The sequence below is a fragment of the Mercenaria mercenaria genome, chromosome 17 (genome assembly GCF_021730395.1).
Source record: "Mercenaria mercenaria strain notata chromosome 17, MADL_Memer_1, whole genome shotgun sequence".
Lineage (NCBI taxonomy): Eukaryota > Metazoa > Mollusca > Bivalvia > Venerida > Veneridae > Mercenaria > Mercenaria mercenaria.
Genome location: NC_069377.1, coordinates 38,886,614 through 38,909,028, shown reverse-complemented (window position 1 = coordinate 38,909,028; position 22,415 = coordinate 38,886,614). Strand labels below are relative to the sequence as shown.

At 35.6% G+C, this 22,415-nt stretch overlaps 1 protein-coding gene across 3 annotated transcripts in view; it reads right to left on the bottom strand.

Moving 5' to 3' along the window:
- Positions 1–7,946: 7,946 nt before the first annotated feature.
- LOC123536434 (uncharacterized) overlaps positions 7,947–22,415 on the bottom strand; it is a 33,845-nt gene continuing 19,376 nt past the window's right edge. For all 3 annotated transcript variants that reach the window (XM_045319627.2, XM_045319626.2, XM_045319628.2), the window contains exons 2-3: positions 17,582–19,001; positions 7,947–12,964 (exon numbers count right to left, since the gene is read on the bottom strand). In XM_045319627.2, the coding sequence (XP_045175562.1) occupies positions 12,633–12,964; positions 17,582–18,947 (1,698 nt within the window). In that variant the 5' untranslated portion in view covers positions 18,948–19,001 and the 3' untranslated portion in view covers positions 7,947–12,632. The remainder of the gene's footprint in view (positions 12,965–17,581; positions 19,002–22,415) is intronic.

Here is a 22,415-nt window from a genome sequence, read left to right as displayed (position 1 = left end):
GAATTGGAACCACTGCCTTACCCTTGCATGATCGCAAGAGGCGACTAATAGGGTATTAACACTTGGTTTTGCTGTAACTCTGTGATTCCAGCAGGTATACAAATTTTGATTCCATACCTCATGTTTTTATTTCGATGTAAATGAGATGCGGAATCAAAATTTGTAGTCCTGTTTGGCACCTTATAGCCTATACTGTGTAAGTGTGCCGTAAAATCCAAATAAATAAATAAATGTTCTCCACAAGTAGTTAACAACTTGCCATCATGAGATGTAGGTCAAAGGATTTCACACTTACTATCTTCAGGGAAATCATCAAATGTAACATTTGCCTCACCAGGGGAACAAACTGAAAACTTCATAATTCATAGTCTTGTGCCTTACCTACTGAGTTAGTTTGGCAGACCAGCACTTTTTTGTATTGACATATGATTTATAACATTATTTATATATATCTAACAAAATTAGTATATTTTTAATGTGTACATTTTACAATAATCTACTTCAGCTTTTTATTAAAGTTATTTCATCTTTTCTGTATTTTTGTTATTCTCAAAACTGTTACATGTTTCCATGACATCTTACAGATCACTTTTTATATGAAATAAACAATAAAAAAGATATACTTATTCTCATTTCTTTTTAGCTTGACTTTTCAAAGAAAAAGTGGAGCTATTGCACTCACCCCAGCATCGGCGCGCCGTTGGTTAAAGTTTTTGATAAACTCAAATATCTCTGTTACTATCAAAGCTATTGACTTGAAACTTAAAATGTTTGTTTACTATCAAAGTCTACACCAGGAGAAACAATCCCCATAACTCAGATTTGAATTTTGACAAGAGTTATGCCCCATTCTAACTTAGAATTTTTTTGTTAAAGTTTTATATAGGTTTTACTGGCAAAGCTCTAATTCAGAGTCAAACACTGAGAAAAGTCAAACATGCTATCTTATGGACAGCTCTTGTTTAGTTTCCTGTTTCACCTTCACCATGGTTGCTAGTGTAGACAATTAAATATTTAGAAACTAGTCGAGGTACAGAGATTTATCTTACATTTTTAGCTCACCTGTCACAGTGACAAGGTGAGCTTTTGTGATCGCGCGGTGTCCGTCGTCCGTCCGTGCGTCAGTGCGTCCGTGCGTTCGTAAACTTTTGCTTGTGACCACTCTAGAGGTCACATTTTTCATGGGATCTTTATGAAAGTTGGTCAGAATGTTCATCTTGATGATATCTAGGTCAAGTTCGAAACTGGGTCATGTGCCATCAAAAACTAGGTCAGTAGGTCTAAAAATAGAAAAACCTTGTGACCTCTCTAGAGGCCATATATTTCACAAGATCTTCATGAAAATTGGTCAGAATGTTCACCTTGATGATATCTAAGTCAGGTTCGAAACTGGGTCACGTGCCTTCAAAAACTAGGCCAGTAGGTCTAAAAATAGAAAAACCTTGTGACCTCTCTAGAGGCCATATATTTCACAAGATCTTCATGAAAATTGGTCAGAATGTTCATCTTGATGATATCTAGGTCAAATTCGAAACTGGGTCACGTGCCATCAAAAACTAGGTCAGTAGGTCAAATAATAGAAAAACCTTGTGACCTCTCTAAAGGCCATATTTTTCATGGGATCTGTATGAAAGTTAGTCTGAATGTTCGTCTTGGTGATATCTAGGTCAAGTTTGAAACTGGGTCACGTGCCGTCAAAAACTAGGTCAGTAGGTCTAAAAATAGAAAAACCTTGTGACCTCTCTAGAGGCCATATATTTCATGAGATCTTCATGAAAATTGGTCAAAATGTTCACCTTGATGATATCTAGGTCAAGTTTGAAAGTGGGTCACGTGCCGTCAAAAACTAGGTCAATAGGTCTAAAAATAGAAAAACCTTGTGACCTCTCTAGAGGCCATATTTTTTATGGGATCTGTATGAAAGTTGGTCTGAATGTTCATGTTGATGATATCTAGGTCAAGTTCGAAACTGGGTCACGTGCCTTCAAAAACTAGGTCAGTAGGTCAAATAATAGAAAAAACATTGTGACCTCTCTAAAGGCCATATTTTTCATGGGATCTGTATGAAAATTGGTCTGAATGTTCATCTTGATGATATCTAGGTCAAGTTCGAAACAGGGTCATGTGCGGTGAAAAACTAGGTCAGTAGGTCTAAAAATAGAAAAACCTTGTGACCTCTCTAGAGGCCATACTTGTGAATGGATCTCCATAAAAATTGGTCAGAATGTTCACCTTGATGATATCTAGGTCAATTTTGAAACTGGGTCACATGCCTTAAAAAACTAGGTCAGTAGGTCAAATAATAAAAAAACCTTGTGACCTCTCTAGAGGCCATACTTTTCATGGGATCTGTATGAAAGTTGGTCTGAATGTTCATCTTGATGATACCTAGGTCAAGTTTGAAACTGGGTCAACTGCGATCAAAAACTAGGTCAGTAGGTCTAAAATTATTAAAATCTTTTGACTTCTCTAGAGGCCATATTTTTCAATGGATCTTCATGAAAATTGATCTGAATGTTCTCCTTGATGATATCTAGGTCAGTTTTGAAACTGGGTCATGTGCGGTCAAAAACGAGGCCAGTAGGTATAAGAATAGAAAAACCTTGTGACCTCTCTAGAGGCCATATTTTTCATGAGATCATCATGAAAATTAGTGAGAATGTTCACGTTAAGGATATCTAGGTAAAGTTCAAAACAGGGTCACGTACCTTCGAAAACTAGGTCAATAGGTCAAATAATAGAAAAACCTTGTGACCTCTCTAGAGACCATATTTTTCAATGGATCTTCATGAAAATTGGTCTGAATTTTTATCTTGATAATATCTAGGTCAAGTTCAAAACTGGGTCACATGAGCTCAAAAACTAGGTCACTATGTCAAATAATAGAAAAAACGACGTCATACTCAAAACTGGGTGATGTGGGAAGAGGTGAGCGATTCAGGACCATCATGGTCCTCTTGTTCAGTGAAGTAATGGAAAATATCAGTGAAAAAATGGTATTTCCATTTTCTGCAGTGAAATATCATTAATTTTGTTCACCTGAGCACGAAGTGCTCAAGGTGAGCTATTGTGACCGGTCATTGTCCGGCGTCATGCTTCGTCAACATTTGCCTTGTTAACACTAGAGGCCACAGTTGTGACCCTATCTTTATGAAACTTGGTCAGAATGTTTGTCTTGGTATCTAGGTCAAGTTTGAAACTGGGTTATGTGGGGTCAAAAACTAGGTCAGTAGGGTAGATCAAAGGAAAATCTTGTTAACACTCTTAGAGTCCAATGTTTAAATTTGAAACTCATGAAAATTTGTCAGAATGTTTGTCCTTATGACCTCTAGGTCATATTTCAATATGGGTCATTTGGGGTCAAAAACTAGGTTACCTGATCAAATCAAAGGAAAAGCTTGTTTACACTCTAGAGACCACATTTATGACCCTACCTTCATAAAGTTCGATCAGAATGTTTGTCTTAATAAAATCTAGGTCATCTTCGAATATGGGTTATCTGGAGTCAAAAACTAGGTCACCAGATCAAATCAAAGAAAAAAGCTGTGTATGCAATAGGGTCTGCATTTTTCACTGGATCTTCATGAAATTTGATCCGAATGTCTTGATGAAATCTAGGTTAAGTATGAATATGGGTCATCTGTAGTAAAAAGCTAGGTCATCTGGTCAAATTAAAAAAAAACTGTGTGTGTGTGTGCGTGCGTGCGTGCGTGCGTGCGTGCGTGTGTGTGTGTGCAATAGGGGCTGCATTTTTCACTGGATATTCGTGAAATTTGATCAGAATGATCTTGATGAAATCTAGGTCAAGTTCGAATAAAGGTCCTCTGGGGTAAAAAACTAGTTCACCTGGTCAAATCAAAGAAAAACCTTGTGTATGCAATAGATGCTGCATTTTTCACTGGATATTCGTAGAATTTGATCAGATTGTTTGTATTGATCAAATCTAGGTCAAGTTTGAATATAGGTTATCTGAGGTAAAAAAGCTAGGTCACTGTTAAATCAAAGAAAAACCTTGTGTATGCAATAGGGGCTGCATTTTTCACTGGATCTTCATGAAATTTGATCAGTTTGTTTGTCTTGATGAAATCTAAGTCAAGTTCGAATATGGGTCATCTGGTTCAAAAGCTAGGTCAACTGGTTGAATCAAAGAAAAACCTTGTGTATGCAATAGGGGCTGCATTTTTCACTGGATCTTCATGAAATTTGATCAGTGTGTTTGTCTTGATGAAATCTAAGTAAAGTTTGAATATGGGTCATCTGGTGTCAAAATCTAGGTCAATTGGTTGAATCAAAGAAAAACCTTGTGTATGCAATAGGTGCTGCATTTTTCACTGGATATTCTTGGAATTTGATAGATTACTTGTCTTGATCAAATCTAAATCAAGTTTGAATATAAGTTATCTTGGGTCAAAGACTAGGTCACTGTCAAATCAAAGAAAAACGTGATGTGTGCAATAGGGGCTGCATTTTTCACTGGATATTCATGAAATTTAATCAGGATAATTGCCACAATGAAGTCTAGGTGAAATTTGATTATGGGTCAACTGGGGTCAAAAACTAGGCTACTAGCTAAAATCAAAGAAAAACCTTGTATATGCAATAGGGGCTGCATTTTACACCAGATATTCATGAAATTTGATCAGATTGTTTGTCTTGTTGAAGGTACAGCATAGAAATTTGGATTATGTGCAGATTTCAATACTCATCTTTAATATTCTTTACCCTGACCTACTGACCTACTTTCTTGTTTTTGAAGTTACAGCCAAGTAATTTGGACCACGTATTTAATTTTTGATACAAATTTCAAAACTCATCTTGAATAGTCTTACTTGTGACCAACTGACCTACTTTCTTGTTTTTGAAGTTACAGCATATACATGTATAATTTTTGATATAAGATTTCAATACTCATTTTTGATATTCATAACCCTGGCCTACAAACCTACTTTCTTGCTTTTGAAGCTACAGCAAAGAGATTTTGACCACCTGTATAATTTTTCATACAGAGTTCAGTAGTTTTCTTGAATTATCTTTACCATGACATACTTAACTACTTTTTTGTTTTTGAAGCTTTAGCAAAGAAGTTTGAGCCACATAATTTTTCATACAGATTTCAATACTTAGCTCGAATAATCTGGTTAGAAATACACCAGACTTGGTCAGTAGTATCCTGGCATCAAGTTTGTCCAGATAGTTTACACATTTATTTAGTGCAAACTTTTAACTGTTCAAGCAAGCAACTAAACTCAGGTGAGCGATGTAGGGTCATCATGGACCGCTTGTTTTTATTTTTAGCTGGTATGGAACTACATTTGAATGCAAAAGAATATCAGTTATGAAATAATCAGAAATTCTTTGCAGAATATAACGATATAGATGTATCTAATTACCTAAAAGAACATAAAGATATTCACTCCTCTGTATAAGAAATCTGGAAACTTCGTACCATTCATCAATGCATGTGACACTTGGTGAAATGGATATTATTTGTTTGCTTGCTATGTAAGATCAAAATACATACTGTTCATGAATGCAATAATTATACCCCCAAACATATTTGTGGGGGCTATACAGGAGTCAGTTTTGTCGCGTCCCGTCGCGAAATCTATTATCTCAGTTATTACTAAATGGATTTGGTTCAAACTTAAAATAGATGTTCCACCTTATCAACCACATCATGTGACACAAGGTGCATAACTCTTACACCAATTTTTCATGAGTTATGCCCCCTTTTACTTAGAATTTAAGGTTAATTTTGATGCATTTTCACTATATCTCAGTTATTACTAAATGGATTTGATTCAAACTTAAAAAAGATGTTCCACCTTCAACCACTCATGTGACACAAGTCATAACTCTGACACCAACTTTCATTAGTTATGCCCCCTTTTACTTAGATTTAAGATTAATTTTGATGTTCTTTCACTATATTCAGTTATTGATAAATGGATTTGATTCAAACTTAAATAGATGTTCCACCTTATAACCACATGTGACAAGGGCATACACACCAGTCATGTTATCCCTTTTACTTAGAATTAGATTTGGATTTCACAATCTCAGTTATTACTAAATGGATTTGTTCAAACTTAAAAATTTCCACTTATCAACCAACATGTGACACAAGGTGCATAACTCTTACACCAAGTTTTCATGAGTTATGCCCCCTTTTACTTAGAATTTAAGGTTAATTTTTGTGCATTTTCACTATATCTCAGTTATTACTAAATGGATTTGGTTCAAACTTAAAATAGATGTTCCACCTTATCAACCACATCATGTGACACAAGGTGCATAACTCTTACACCAATTTTTCATGAGTTATGCCCCCTTTTACTTAGAATTTAAGGTTAATTTTGATGCATTTTCACTATATCTCAGTTATTACTAAATGGATTTGATTCAAACTTAAAAAAGATGTTCCACCTTATCAACCACATCATGTGACACAAGGTGCATAACTCTGACACCAATTTTTCATGAGTTATGCCCCCTTTTACTTAGAATTTAAGGTTAATTTTGATGCATTTTCACTATATCTCAGTTATTACTAAATGGATTTGATTCAAACTTAAAAAAGATGTTCCACCTTATCAACCACATCATGTGACACAAGGTGCATAACTCTGACACCAACTTTTCATTAGTTATGCCCCCTTTTACTTAGAATTTAAGATTAATTTTGAAGCATGTTCACTATATCTCAGTTATTACTAAATGGATTTGATTCAAACTTAAAATAGATGTTCCACCTTATCAACCACATCATGTGACACAAGGTGCATAACTCTTACACCAAGTTTTCATGAGTTATGCCCCCTTTTACTTAGAATTTAAGGTTAATTTTTGTGCATTTTCACTATATCTCAGTTATTACTAAATGGATTTGATTCAAACTTATAAAAGATGTTCCACCTTATCAACCATACCATGTGACACAAGGTGCACAACTCTGACACCAACTTTTCATGAGTTATGCCTCCTTTTACTTAGAATTTAAGGTTAATTTTGAAGCATTTTCACTATATCTCAGTAATTACTAAATGGAATTGATTCAAACTTAAAGTAGATGTTCCACCTCATCACCCAAATCATGTGACACAAGGTGCATAACTCTGACATCAATTTTTCATGAATTATGCCCCCTCTTTTACATGGAAATTAAGGTTAACTTTGATGCATTATCACTATATATCATTCTGATTGGTGGCTTAGAGCCAAAGGGAAGTAACCTTTTTTTAAACTTTTGTACTGAGTTACTTTCCCTTAAATTCCAAGAATAAGTCTATTTTTAGAAATTCCTTTTTAGATTTTCAATTCTAACTTTTTTATTATTAGTCCTATGTAAAAAGTAGAGCCATTTTTCTGTGGTAACATGTGTCGGTAAGATATTTTTTCTCTATTTTTTGTATTAAATTTTAGTGTATCTCTAATATTTGAGGTTTTTATATTTACCTCATCCCTCATCTTGGCACATAAACTAGTATTACTCGCATGTGCCACGGAAGCCAAGGATGAAGTACTCCAAGACCAGTAAATTTTTTAAGTATTAAGGTTTTTTTTACGTTTATATTCTTTATATTCTTAGTATTTTTAAAATTTCTTATTGTTGCCATTCTGCTGTGACAAGACTGTATGGTGGGGGTATAAGTCACTCCTGTGACAGTTCTAGTTTATATTTTTACTTGTGGCGATGCCACTCATAAAAGTATTACATAATGGTGTTCACAATGTGAAATACATTTCATTATTGCACTGAAATAAACAAATATCCTCCACATCTGCCATTCTAGGGAGAAATTTGCTTGTTAGAGCTGTTATAAACATTGGCTTTATTTGCTAGACATGAACATGTAAAACAATTAAAGCTGCTTACAATAAAATTGTTAAATTACTACAGGAAAATAATCTGAAATATTTAATATTTGCTGAATTCATAACAAGAGTGAAAAGAAAGCATGGAATTTATTCATAGATTAAACACTGATGATATAACTAGTAAGTTAACATTTGATTACAACATGAAAAATTAAGTACAATCATTGTATAGCCTCTGTTCCAGTTGGTCGCTTTTTAGCTCGACTGAGCTGTCCTATTCAATACGGCATTGGCGTCCTACCGCATCCTCACCTTGGTTAAAGTTTTGATGCTTTCCACTCAATCTCAGTTATTACTGAATGTATTTTATTTAAACTTAAAGTAGTTGTTTCACATCAGCACCCATATTATTTGACACAAGGTCTATAACTCTGGCACCAACTTTTTATGAATTATGCCCCCTTTTTACTTAGAATTGAAGGTTAATTTTGACGCATTTTCACTATATATCTGTTATAATTACAGAAAAGATTCTATTTAGACTTGAAGCAGTTGTTCCACATCATCACGCACATCATATGACACAACAGGGTCATAACTCTCAAATCAATATTTCATGAATTGTCCCCCCTTTTAACTTGGAATTTTCTGGTTAAAGTTTTGGTGCACATTCACTTTTAAGTTATTACTAAACAAATTTGATTCAAACTTAAAAAAAGTTGTTCCATATCATCACCCACAGCATTTGACTGAAGGGCCATAACTCTGACACTAATATTTTATTAATTATCTTCATTTTTACTTAAATTTTCAGGTAAAGTTTTGATGCGCTTTTACTCTATCTATGTTATTACCAAATGGATTTGATACAAACTTCAAGTAGTTGTTCCAAATCACCACGAACATCATATGACACAAGGGCTATAACTTTTCCACCAATATTTCATGAATTATGTCCCCTTTTTATGTAGAATTTCAGTTTAATTTTGATGATTTTTCACCATATCTCTGTTTTTACTAATAGATTTGATTCAAACTTAAAGTAGTTGTTCCCTACCATCAGCCACACCATATGACACAAGCACCAATAAGCTCGCATTTAAAGATAGACATCTCATCCGGGGTTTCAAACATTCAAAGACGCGAGCGGATACAAGCTACAGACCATGTCACAAAGGTATACTAGATCCAAATTTTACATACGAAAATATAAACAATTACTATAAATCCCGCACGATAACTCAAACGATAACATGCTTGATAATTATAATTTTTCTTCATTAAAACGTTTCAATACAGAAAATATTTTTGTATAACATTACAGTATGCACTTAACTTCTATCATTGACAACCTTTTTGAGTTCAACGTTGCATGAGAACCATAACAATCAAACGATAATACAAATATGCTGTCGTTTGAATTATCGTGCGGGAGTATTACATACAGTTTACAATGATGTAATTTAATGAAAAAGAATAGTACTATGCACTAGGTTTAAAATAAGACGCAATGCTTGAAAATCTAAACACAGTATACACGAGGGAAGAGTCACCTCTATCACATAACAAAATTTGTAAAGTTTACCGCTTAATTTTTAAATGCTGGGTATTTTTCGAAGATCTGACATCTTGTCAGCGTTAGAAGCTAAATATCTTGCTAAAATATAGTTACTATGCATGTTAAAGAAACAATTTTGTGTTCTTTTAACAACACCTCTTTGAAGTATGGAGATATCAAAACTATATTGAATATTTATAAGAGACCTGTGTTTTATCCGATAGGTCGAGATAAATGATTAGATCTATACGGTTCGGCGGTAAGAAGTACTATGAAATCATAAATATTCGTGGGGGACAAATTTTCGTGGATTTCGTGGTTCAGTCAATCCACGATATTTAATCCCACCGAACAAGTAAAATTCCCATTTGATGACCAAAAGTTGAAATCCACGAATTCATATCCCCGCGAAATCGCCGTTTTGATCAAAACCACGAAATTTCATGCCAACGAAATTAAATGATTTTACAGTATTTTGAACGTAACTTAGTCAAAATTGAAATATGCTTTAAGTTATTATGTACTGTATTTATCATGTGTCGTCTCAGATCAACATTAATTAGAAAATATATGCGTGGGTCCCAGAAGTTTGCTAGCTACAGCGATGCTCACAAAACATGTTTAGGCCTCTGCACATGGTTTCATAAATTTAATAAAACATGTACTCTAGAAGTTTTATAAACCACACTGCTTGAAATCACAAACTTTAAAGAATTCATCGAAGCAATCAACTTTTCATTCTATTTATCATTGATTTCAATGAAACAGCTGAAATTTCAAATTCTGTATATTCGTTCAACATAATACAGAATTACATAATTTTGATAAATATTCATTTGAGTAAATCATCTGAAAGGAAAATGTCGACAGTGTATATACTTGAATTTTACGGATGTTGGTGAAATACATAGAGGAACTTACATAAGTCTCAGTTTTCTTATTGAATTTATTCATAGTTAATTAACATAATAAAACGCGAGGCTCGTGACTAGCATTTTATCATTAATTTTTAATAATTTGCTATAGAATTTCCAGCATGTCATCTGTGTATTGAATAAAATTTACAAAACGACTATTTGGAGAAATAGATCAAATCCAAAAACATAATTGAGCCGCGCAATGAGAAGATCAACATAGTGGGTTTGCGACCAGCATGGATCCAGATTAGCCTGCGCATCCGCGCAGTCTGGTCAGGATCCATGCTGTTCGCTAATGGTTTCTCTAATGGTTCAATGTACAACAACCTGCACGCCCCCTAGCAACGGCTCTATCAAACCAAGATTAAATGAACGTGTATGGCTAAAGTGTGTGTAAAGTGGAATGTTCTAAACTTTAGCACATAAACGCTTATTGAAATAATGAATGAAATCCTACACGAACGTGTACTCGTACAAGTACCACATCTCTAATCTAAGAATACATACACAAGGAGTACTATTATCACATACACGTGCATCTTGTGGACTCCATGGAATCGATATTGCACGGCTATATTTGCATGGACGTGATCGAATAATATGTCAATGAATCAAACAACTTAAATATATAGGACATTTTTTATATATTTCTTTCATATATTTATTATTCAATACGTTGATAATGGAACTATTTTTAATCAGCAAAATTACTTTACTGTTTCCTCGTTAACTTTATGGTGTGATGTTATTTCTGATTTTATGTAATAAAATATCCATTTCGTGCAGTTTCAGTGCTGAATATATGGAACTCATTCATCAAGGGAATATTATGCTTGCCCGCATAATTTAAGTACATTTGGAATGAAACTACGGTAATTACGTATATACTAGTATATACTTTTCAGTAACGTTTGACGTAACGTCAAATAAGCACGTAAGTGGATCTTTTTAGCACAGGCTGAAAATCGACGTGTAGAAGGGACAATTTTCATGATTTCTTAACATATTTTTTAGTAAGGGTGATACTACTAATCATTATTCTTTTAGCAATTTGCACGAAAGGCCATTTTTCAATGTAAACCGTACCAAGCCCTTCATTAATGAATACGGACCAATTATCGATCGTGCTTCAGGGATCTTGAAAGCTACTGAAGCACACAGTTTCAACCGCTAAGTTACATAGGACTCTATACGAAAAATGATTGTATGCCTCAAAATATCCGAGGCTCCTCGAGTTGTAGCTTTAACGTTTAAATAATGTCACTATTACTGCCGGTAAGCATGATTGGTGTTATAAACTGATTTTTAAATGATTATATTTGTAATATGTACAATAAACGTAACAAACAAAATATATAACCTCTGGAATATATCAAGTGAATACATCTCTTGCCGACTAATGTTCAACATTTTCAACCCCCACAATCCCAATCCACCGGGAGATGGAAACCCCTTCTCTAACCTACCCTATACTTGCAGCATCGCTGCTTGGTTCATAGCTGTGCTGCTCATATCTGGCGTACAATTCAAAATCATCCAAGTACGGCCATGCCTGCCTACATATCTATGTAGTTGAAACATAACTTCAGTAAACAATTTGTTTATGTTTGTAGTTAGTGTTCTTAAAATTTTAGAGAGCAAAAGTAAGGTTGGGTACCTATTAAATCTGTTTAAACCCACGTATGATTTTGCTAGCGGTATACCCAGTTTTATATGGCTTGTACCGTGACAATTTGTGTAAGATTTGTTTTCCTTATAAATTTTGTTGTTCTGTGATATTCTGTAGCAATTGTGTGTCCGTGCCAGGATAGTGGGTTCGGTAATCTGCTTAGGTAGGTCAAGTTGGTTTCATTTGAATCCATTTTTCATGAAAGTAGGATTGGCAGATTAGGAACTATTTAAACTCGGATAACATCCATTGATTTTGTAAATGTGGGAAATTATTAAATGAGCCGTGCCATGGGAAAACCAACATAGTGGGTGTGCGACCAGCATGGATCCAGACCAGCCTGCGCATCCGCGCAGTCTGGTCAGGCTCCATGCTGTTCGCTTTTAAAGCCTATTGGAATTCGAGAAACTGTTAGCGAACAGCATGGATCCTGACCAGACTGCGCGGATGCGCAGGCTGGTCTGGTTCCATGCTGGTCGCACACCCACTATGTTGGTTTTCTCATGGCACGGCTCAAATGAGCATATCATTACATAGAAGAAGATTGTTAATAAGAAATAGAATAGGCGTTTGTAGATCAAAGCCTTATATTAAGTATAATGAAACATAGTACTAGTTTTTAAAGCAATCTAAAATACAAGCTTCCTAAAAAGCAACCCTTAAATGTAATTTACATATTAATCTCTTCTTTTCTTCTGCGCATGACCACTTTCCTCAACGCCCGTTTATCTGTTTTTCCTGTATACAGTTTTGGGAATGACTGAAAAAGCATAACCTTCTCAAAACCTTCCCATTCCTCTGCAAGAGGCACCGTTTTAGACTTACGAAAATGCTCCAAATCGTCCGCTGTTAACTTCTTGCCAGGCAATGGGATTACACAAGAATAAACTATTTCGACAAAGACATCGTCTGGTATCGTTAAAGCAACAACATCAAGGACACTTGGGTGTTGTTTGAATAATGCCTCGAGATACGACATCAAACCAGGCATGTACCTTCCTCCTATGAAATATTAAAAATACATTATGTACAAACATTACATTTACTCATACTTTATAACATCTAAACTAAATGATTCATGAGAGAAACAAATGAAGAAATGGACGGTTTAACTTTCACACACGCGCGCACACACACAGACACACACACACACTCTCTCTCTCTCTCTCTCTCTCTCTCTCTCTCTCTCTCTCTCTCTCTCTCTCTCTCAGCTGTGCACTTCAAATTTCATAGATGGCTGTTCTATGTTTAGCTTGCATCAGTCTTGTTGCCAGCTAAGGTAAACCGTACTTGCATATGTGAACAAAAGGACAATTTTATTTGCATAGTTATATCAAAAGTAGCTTTAATTTTACTTTATACCTTATTCTTGCATAAAAACTACTTTTCACTGGATCCGAACCTGTATTAACGGGAGAAAATTCGTGTATTAGCAATGCAATAAATGTGCTGTTAATACACGAATTTTAATTTTGCTGTGTCATGGCCGAATATTTGTTCTTGCATCTTCGAATTTGGTCGTCCGTAACCGCGCATGTAACTTTTGTGATTGTTTATTTATAGGAATTGTATCATAGCTTGTGTTTTTTCTTAACAAATTCGTATAGAGTAGAGGGTGCGGTAACTAAAAGTGTGCAGGTCTTTAATCCCGCACGCTAGTTACCGCACTGTTGGATAGGAAAGTATGCCAGCGTGTCTGGAACAGTAGACAGCGAAGTGTATTGTATTGGTTTTCTGCTCTAGCATTGGTTTATTTTACCTGGGCTTTAGTCACGGGTACTAAACAGTGCCTGCGGTACCGCCTGTGCCGATGAGGAATGAAGGCACTTCGCTTCCTGTACCGCAGGCATTTCGCCAATGCTGACAAATCAAGCGAGATCGGTGAGCGATTTTTTTCGTTTTTGTCATTTTGTTACAGCATATAGCATTTTTTCAAAAATCGGGGAATGTAGCGGGGTGTAGAAGTACCTCATGAACATATCCATGCTAAAGTTTGTGGGAAATAATCAATTTTCTAGAAATGTAAGGACAAATAAGTTGGGAATGAAACGTGATTTTTTCACATCAGTGACTGTTTAGATTCATTTCTTTCCGCTGACCCAAACCATATCGTCTCTGCCTTTGTAAAACATTTATAAATGATATGTGATCTGCAAAAACATAAAATGTGTCCAGAAAATTCCGAATTTGAACGTTATGCCAATTTTGAAAATGTGCCGCAGGCATTTCGACGGTGCCGCAGCCCCATAGAGGTGCCGCAGGCACTTCTTAAAGTATCGGGGCATAGATTTGGCCCAAAACTAACCAAATATCGAATAACTTGCATTCGTGCGATTATATATAACATATTCACAAACATTTTCAATACATGTGATGAGTTATCAGATCAAATATTTTAGCAATCGGTTTATCTCCACACTTTTTTTTTAAGATCCATTTTGCAACTTTTTATAACCTTGTCACGCTGAAATTGGTTTGTTATAGATCAATATATTGATATAGCAAAATGGGTTTCTATCTGTGTGTGCGTGTGTATTCTTTTTTCCTTTTTTAGAGGAGCACAATCGATCATTAGTATAAGTCACTAATCTATTTTCCTTGTGTTTTTCTAGGTTGTTCAACTGAAAAGCAGTTTTGTTGAAAAGATAGATGTAGTCATGCCAATTGAAACGTAAGTATATTTATAGATTAGCTCGATTATGTGCTCCTTTTTTATCCTGTACCCCAATATCAATTTTCATTCGTTTCAGTCGGGCTAGTTGCACGCGCATGAATTCGGTACATTTTCTAGCCAGATCGGAACACCAAGGCGCAACTCAGTGTACCAGTCACGTGATCCGGGTAGCCTGGCTTTGTATTATACCTGTCCTCTGTACGACACATAGGGCACATTTCTTTGTTGTTTGTGTTTTGCAAACAAGTAACTATTACAAACTAATGGAAATATTGAATTGAAACCTATCACATTTCTCAAGGTTTATAAACCTATGTTATAGCATAAAATTCCACAGATACCGACTGAAATTTAGATAGATATTTTAATATTAAATGTTATATTCCCGAATTCGAATAGTCGAGGTTTTGCTGTCTTGTGGCTCTTGTTATAAAAGTTTTGACAATAAGACAGCACGCCAAGACAACATGGGTTATACCTGTCAACTTATTATCATAATTTATTTTGAGAAAAGATGTCTACATTTCTGAAATTCATGTTTTCATTATCTTTTTTTTATGACAATCATAAGAATCATAATGTTTTGGAAATACAGTTTGCTTCAACTGACTAAAGCAATGGTGTAGAGTTTAAGATTACCAGCGAATATAAACCGATTGCTGTTCATACTGTTGTAGAGGCCGAATGAGAATAAGTCCATTTAAACATATCGTTTCTGACGGTCTTTTTCTTTGTGTTCTCCCAACTTCTTCGTCAGTAGCAACTTCCGTATACATGACACACACGTTATATTCTTATAAACTTATAGTCATCACACAATGTCACAACATCATTGATAGCAACTAGCCTTACATTTTATAGAAAGTCCCATCCAATGTTTATTTAAACGCGATTTAAATGCATTTACTGAGGGTGCTGACACTACATTATCAGGTATAAATTGTTAAACTTTTTGATTGATAACTCGTCGCATGTATTGAAAATGTTTGTGAATATGATATATAATCGCACGAATGCAAGTTATTCGATATTTGGTTAGTTTTGGGCCAAATCTATGCCCCGATACTTTAAGAAGTGCCTGAGGCACCTCTATGGGGCTGCGGCACCGTCGAAATGCCTGCGGCACATTTTCAAAATTGGCATAACGTTCAAATTCGGGATTTTCTGGACACATTTTATGTTTTTGCAGATCACATATCATTTATAAATATGTTTTACGAAGGCAGAGACTATATGGTTTGGGTCAGCGGAAAGAAATCAGTCTAAACTGTCACTGATGTGAAAAAATCACGTTTCATTCCCAACTTATTTGTCCTTACATTTCTAGAAAATTGATTATTTCCCACAAACTTTAGCATGGATATGTTCATGAGGTACTTCTACACCCCGCTACATTCCCCGATTTTTGAAAAAAATGCTATATGCTGTAACAAAATGACAAAAACGAAAAAAAATCACTCACCGATCTCGCTAGAATTGTCAACATTGGCGAAGTGCCTTCATTCCTCATCGGCACAGGCGGTACCGCAGGCACTGTTTAGTATCCGTGTTAGTACACATTTGTAAAGCAAGGATTTTAAGTACTCACTGAACTGCTGTATATGGCAATGTGGAACGCCAACAACTACCATATATGGATGGCTATGATACAAAACAGAAAGAACATTTATATAAAACTCTCGGGTAAACGATTTATACTCGGGGCTACGCCCCCTCGTACAAATCGTTTACCCTCGAGTATCAATGCTCTTTCTATTACTTATATCACCGTTCTTACGAAGTCAGTCGGTATACTTTAATTAATATCTCACAGAATTCATATATAAATCTTGAAAGCAACCCAAAACGTTAAAAAACGGTTCGTACTCAAAATAACTCGAATGTAAAACTACTATTCTTGAAATTGTGTTTCTATTTACCAAATTTGATATGCAAACATATGGCTAATTTTGAATACATGCTTTTGACAGTATTGTTGATTGTGCGCCCCGGTTATGGATATTTAGAACATGTTAATCATTTGAATCGTTTCCAAGAACAACAGAACGATATTATTTAAAAATGTACCGGAAATCAGTGAAAACGATATATTTATTCTCCGTGTCCAGTTGTTTTATGCAAGAAAAGAAAACAATACAAGTTTGTTTTGTGCAATAAAGTTTCAAGAAGCCCATGAGATATGATGGTGACCACGCCCTTTGGTTTTGGTCACCACCTAAAGTTTCGCGGGCTTCTGTGGACGTTAATACACAAAAAGGGTGAATATATATGGATTAATATAATATAAACAGTAACAAACATCATAATAGTTGACATGCTCAATAAATATTGGCACACCTTTTCAAATAAACATGCGTTGACAGACTTCCCTGGCGGAACTCCCACGCGTTCCGACTTTGACGTAATATACTAGGTGTATGCTAAAACGGCCAGTAAACGACTGTCAAGAGTGCGCTTAATGGCAACGATATACCAAGTTTCACAATGGCCCTTGGGTAATTATTGTGCTAGGTGTGCCATCAAGGCTAGAAGGCACAACGCAGCCTCTCAATATATATATATTTTTTTTGGTTGGATTTAACGTCGCACCGACACATGATAGGTCATATGGCGACTTTCCAGCTTTAATGGTGGAGGAAGACCCCAGGTGCCCCTCCGTGCATTATTTCATCACGAGCGGGCACCTGGGTAGAACCACCGACCTTCCGTAAGCCAGCTGGATGGCTTCCTCACATAAAGAATTCAACGCCTCGAGTGAGGCTCGAACCCACATCGATGAGGGGCAAGTGATATGAAGTCAGTGACCTTAACCACTCGGCCACGGAGGCGCCTCTCAATATATGGATGTTGTTTGTTAAGTGTTTTTAACATTATCATAATGATTGTGTAGATTTGTGTGCAGGTGCAAACGTCTGAAATTTTTGTAGTATAAGACACAAAATTACCTGTATATAAAATACCCACTGTACTGGACTGTCTTCCGATTACAACAAGCTCACCATCTTCTGAAACATAACCTATGTCTTCAGTGTCAAGCCATCCGCTTGACTTTGCAACTGGCAATGTTGTATTTTCATCGACGCAGTAACACTTGGCCATTGAAGGCGACCGTGCACATACTGTTCCTGTTTGTCCCCTTTCAATCACAAAACCCTCTTTATCAACGACTTTAATTTCAACACCAGCTATAGGTTTACCTGTATTGAACTCAATGTACATCTTTTTCTCTTTCACATGATTCGACGTAAATACGCCACCTTCAGTCGTACCGTAAATATTTGTTACTTCTTCTGTAATGACACCTATGGCATTCATAATACTAGATGCAATTGTTAGGCCACCAAGATGGATGCTTTTCAACAGCATACGATCGGGCTTGCTTGAAATCATATCGAGGAGACCTACCACTGTTGCAGGGAAAACACAAGCAACGGTACAGTTTTCATTCCGCAAAGCATCATATGTAAATTTAGTATGTTCAGTGAAGTTTTCAATAGGATGTGTTATTGTCACCAACTTGGGACAATCATGCAGTAACATGAAAGGAAAGCCCGCTAACCAAGCTATACGCCTTTCACTATATATCACATCATCAATATTATAACCAATTGATTCTTTAAACTGGTGTCCAATGATATCTACGTCATGATGTGTATGTGGAACAAACTTGGGCTCACCAGTTGATCCTGACGTTGTAAACAGAACGACTGTTTCCTCCGGATCCAGTTTAGGTAGTGTAACATCAGCATTGGATGTCTCTTTTAAAAGATCTCCCAACTGCAATAATTGCTGTCTCTTAACTGGCGAAGTAGTAATAACCACCTGTAGCGATGGTACTTTATTGCTCCGAGCGCTTCCGTCAGGGTCAATTTTATCGATAAAATTCATGCACGCCCTAAATTGTTCTTCATTAACACCAGGATAAAGAATTAGATATTTTACACCTAGTTTAGTCAGCTTGTTTTGAAAATCAGTACCATCTTCGTTTCGCATTAGCAAGTGTGTGATGATACCTCCTGCAAAAATGACGCCAAATGAAGAAATAAGAGCATCCTTGTCATTTGCTTGACATGTAGCAACTAGATCACCTTTCTTGAGTCCAAGCTGAATCAAAGATTTTGCAAAAGTTTTCGACATTTCAAATAGCGTACCAGCAGATATGGAATCTCTTCTGCCATCTGGATACAGAAATACGTAAACGTCTTGATCAGGACATTTTTCGACCATTTTTTGCAAACGTTCCGGGACTGTTTGGTGACTGTAACAGTAACCAGCGGGTGTATGTACATAACTAAGTTGCTTACAACTCATATTCCCTTGTTGGAGAATTCAAATGTTATTTTGTTTTCGGTGCCACCTAACAACCTAAAATAAAAGAATTACTTTACTGTTGAGAAAAACATGATCTTCTTCATTCGCAGATTGTAACTATTCACACGAAAGTTTTCTTCATTTCTTCATAGAAAATTTAATTTGTCTTAACACAAGTATTTCTTCTACAAATCTAGACGGAGAAACGAACAGCTACCTGTAAATATAGGCATGCTTGATTTTAATAGTATCTGTTATTTCTTTTGAATTACATTGGTTTCTATTTACATCCTATGTCCATACTAACTATATGTGACAGGAAAGGCCGTAACGGCGACAGTAACCATCAGAACAAATCAACACCCTTTACAATATTTGCAAATTTATTTACATAAGATGATTATTAACAATGAATAGATGATATAAAAAAACTGATTATAAGAAAGAAAGAAAAAAAATCAAAGTTCAGTATCACCAGATACAAAGTTCCATTTTAATGTGACGTGGCACAGTTCTTTCATGTAATTGCGAACTTGAAGTAGCACAATAAATAAATAACTATCTTCAAATCAAGTCCCTTTAAACCGTGAATACGTTGATTCCGTTTTGGCTCCCTATGGTGGTAGGTGATTGCATCCCTGAGCTGACTTCAGAGGATAACAAAAATCAGTGTCTTTGCCGTTTACGGCACAACCATGGGACGAAAGCTCTGCGCTGGGAATATCACATCCAGGCGAGTGAAGACAAGTGAACCTCAGGCATTGTACTTCCGGGTTATGACATCACCAGGTAAAATCGTCTGGCGGAAGAAGCTAAAATATATAACATATGGTAAGCACCATAGCTAAACAAATAAGTCAGGGCATAAAACTGCTCCTTTAGGTACACCATACCTCCGTAGGCTCCCATAAATAATACGTGCTACTTATACAAAATATATGTGCTACAAAGTTCAGACGTCACGTGATTAAAATACGTCACTAATTACTTCCATTATTACAAAAAATACTTACTTAAAAGACTAAAGTTAAAGTATGAAAAAGATATGAAAAGTTTATGATGAAAAAATATAGTAATGGAAATGATAAACTGCAGCTGTTATTTACAACTACACATTAACAAAATTCAATGTTAATCAAACGTTATATCATAGTTAGCATCCATATAATATCTAATGCAATACACTAAAACGGACATTGTAGGTATATGCAATAGACTGGCAAACAATTTCATATTACAATAATATATTTCATACATGGTACTAGACTTGCCACATAGATTTATACATAAAAATACAATGCAGTAATAGCGTTCCATAACAACGAAATGTTTGACATATGTTTTTGAAACAGAGTACTTTATAAATATCATGTTACAAATTTCAGTACAAATTTTACATCTTATATAAACGAAACATTTTAGATTCCTCTTTCGAAATAATTTACAAAAGTCTGAAAAATTTGATAAATTATCCTGACATACCGAAACTAGCTAAAATCATATGCCGAAAAGTAAATGTTACAGAATTCTGTAGAATGCACAAAAACTTACCAAATAAAAATCGTAATGCAAAAATCATACAAAAATCTAACAAATAAATTTCTTATCTCGATCGAGCATAAATTTCTAGCAAGAAAAATTAATCAGACATAGATTCGTCTATAATGTCGGAAGGTGGTGTGCGCAAGGCATATCTAGTCCAGTCTATTTAAAGGGTAATGTCCCGCCAAATACTAAATTTCATGGGATTCACGGCCTATTCGTGTGCTATGACTATTTGTATTTCCACGGGATTCACGATATAGCCGGGAAATCTAACTACTTTGGCGCGGATTGAAATTGACAATTTGAGGCCCGTTATAGTGGTTTTGGGGATCAAAATATAAAATATCAACTTCCTTATTACTGAACCGAATTAAATAAAATTTACATGGAAATAGAAGTTATGAAATACAGAAAAACATGAGAGGTATTTCATGCGTGAAATCTGATATTTACCTCAATAACTCAAAAATTTACAAATAGATGATGCAATTACACTACAGATATAATAAGGCCCGTATGTCAATTTATGACACTATATTAACGCTACATACTGACATTGGCTAAATTGATTAACAGAAATACTCGTCTAGAAAGTATACGCAGTGATTAAGATTGGATCAGCCCTTCAGCCCTGAGCTGATAAAAACCCACGATGACCTACAAAAGGCCTCAGTCAGTCCATCGGGCTGAAACAGACTGATATCGTTCGTCAGATATTATGGCCGATAATTTTCTGTAGCGTTTGGACTGTCAATGGAGACAAAAAGATTAGGGTACAAATCATACATTGGCGCTCTTTATACGACTTATAACTCAGAATCGCTAGACGCTTATAAATCTTTGGGGTGCAGAACACCTCGTATCTTATCGCTGTGCGTATATAAAAATGGCGTCCAAGATACGTACGCACGACAACAAACAACGTTCGTTGTTTATTGTGGGATTCGAACAACCCGAAACGGCCAAGTCAACCTCCAGTACCTGTCCTGTCAACACTACAGGCTGTGAACGTGTTTTCTCTGTACAAAATCAAACTCTCACAGCCTTGAGAAACAGGCTCAACCTAGACACTCAGGACCAGATTATTCATGAGGATCAGGATAAATGGCAAATCACGAAAGGATTTCCCATTTGAAGAAGCCCTTGAGGCATGGAAAGCAACAGTGCCTAGGAAGTTGTTTTAATTGACTGAAACAACATGAGATATTGTGTTTAGTGTCAGTGTTCAGTCTCTGTATTAAATACTCAGTACTGTTTTGAAATGTTTATCTTTTTCTTTTTGAAATTTATGAATTACATTTTTAAGGGCACTACAAGAACTAAGCTCTCATTAATGTCTACGAACAAAAGCAAAAAATAATTTTGCTGTCATTCATCTACATCTACATCTACGGAGATACTCCCAACAATCAATTTCTGATCATAACTGGGAGGTCGGGGCAGTTGTTAAAAGCATGTTGCTACGTTACATGATACATGATATTCATGTTGTTAAGAGAGTAAGAGCAGTAATATATACAGCTTGTTAAAAATAAAAACGGGATGATGACATTAGTACATATACGAATCTAGGTCAGATGTGAAGCACTAAGGTTCACACTGTCCTTGATGTTACAAGGTAAGGCGTTCCAGTATCTGATTGTGCGGGGAAAGAAGAGTTCATATGATATTGTGTTCTTGAAGATGGAATGATAAAGTTTAAATTTCTAGAAGTTGTCAGGTGGTTATGATCTACAGAGACGAGGTTGTGTGATATTTTATACAACATGATTAAAGATGCATGTATTCTTCTTTGTTCTAATGTCTGCCATTTAAGAGTTTCAAGCATTGATGTTACGCTGCTGAGTAGTCATTCATTACATATCTGGCTGCAGCTCTTTGTACCTTTTCTATCTCATATGTTAAGTTTTTCTGCCATGGATG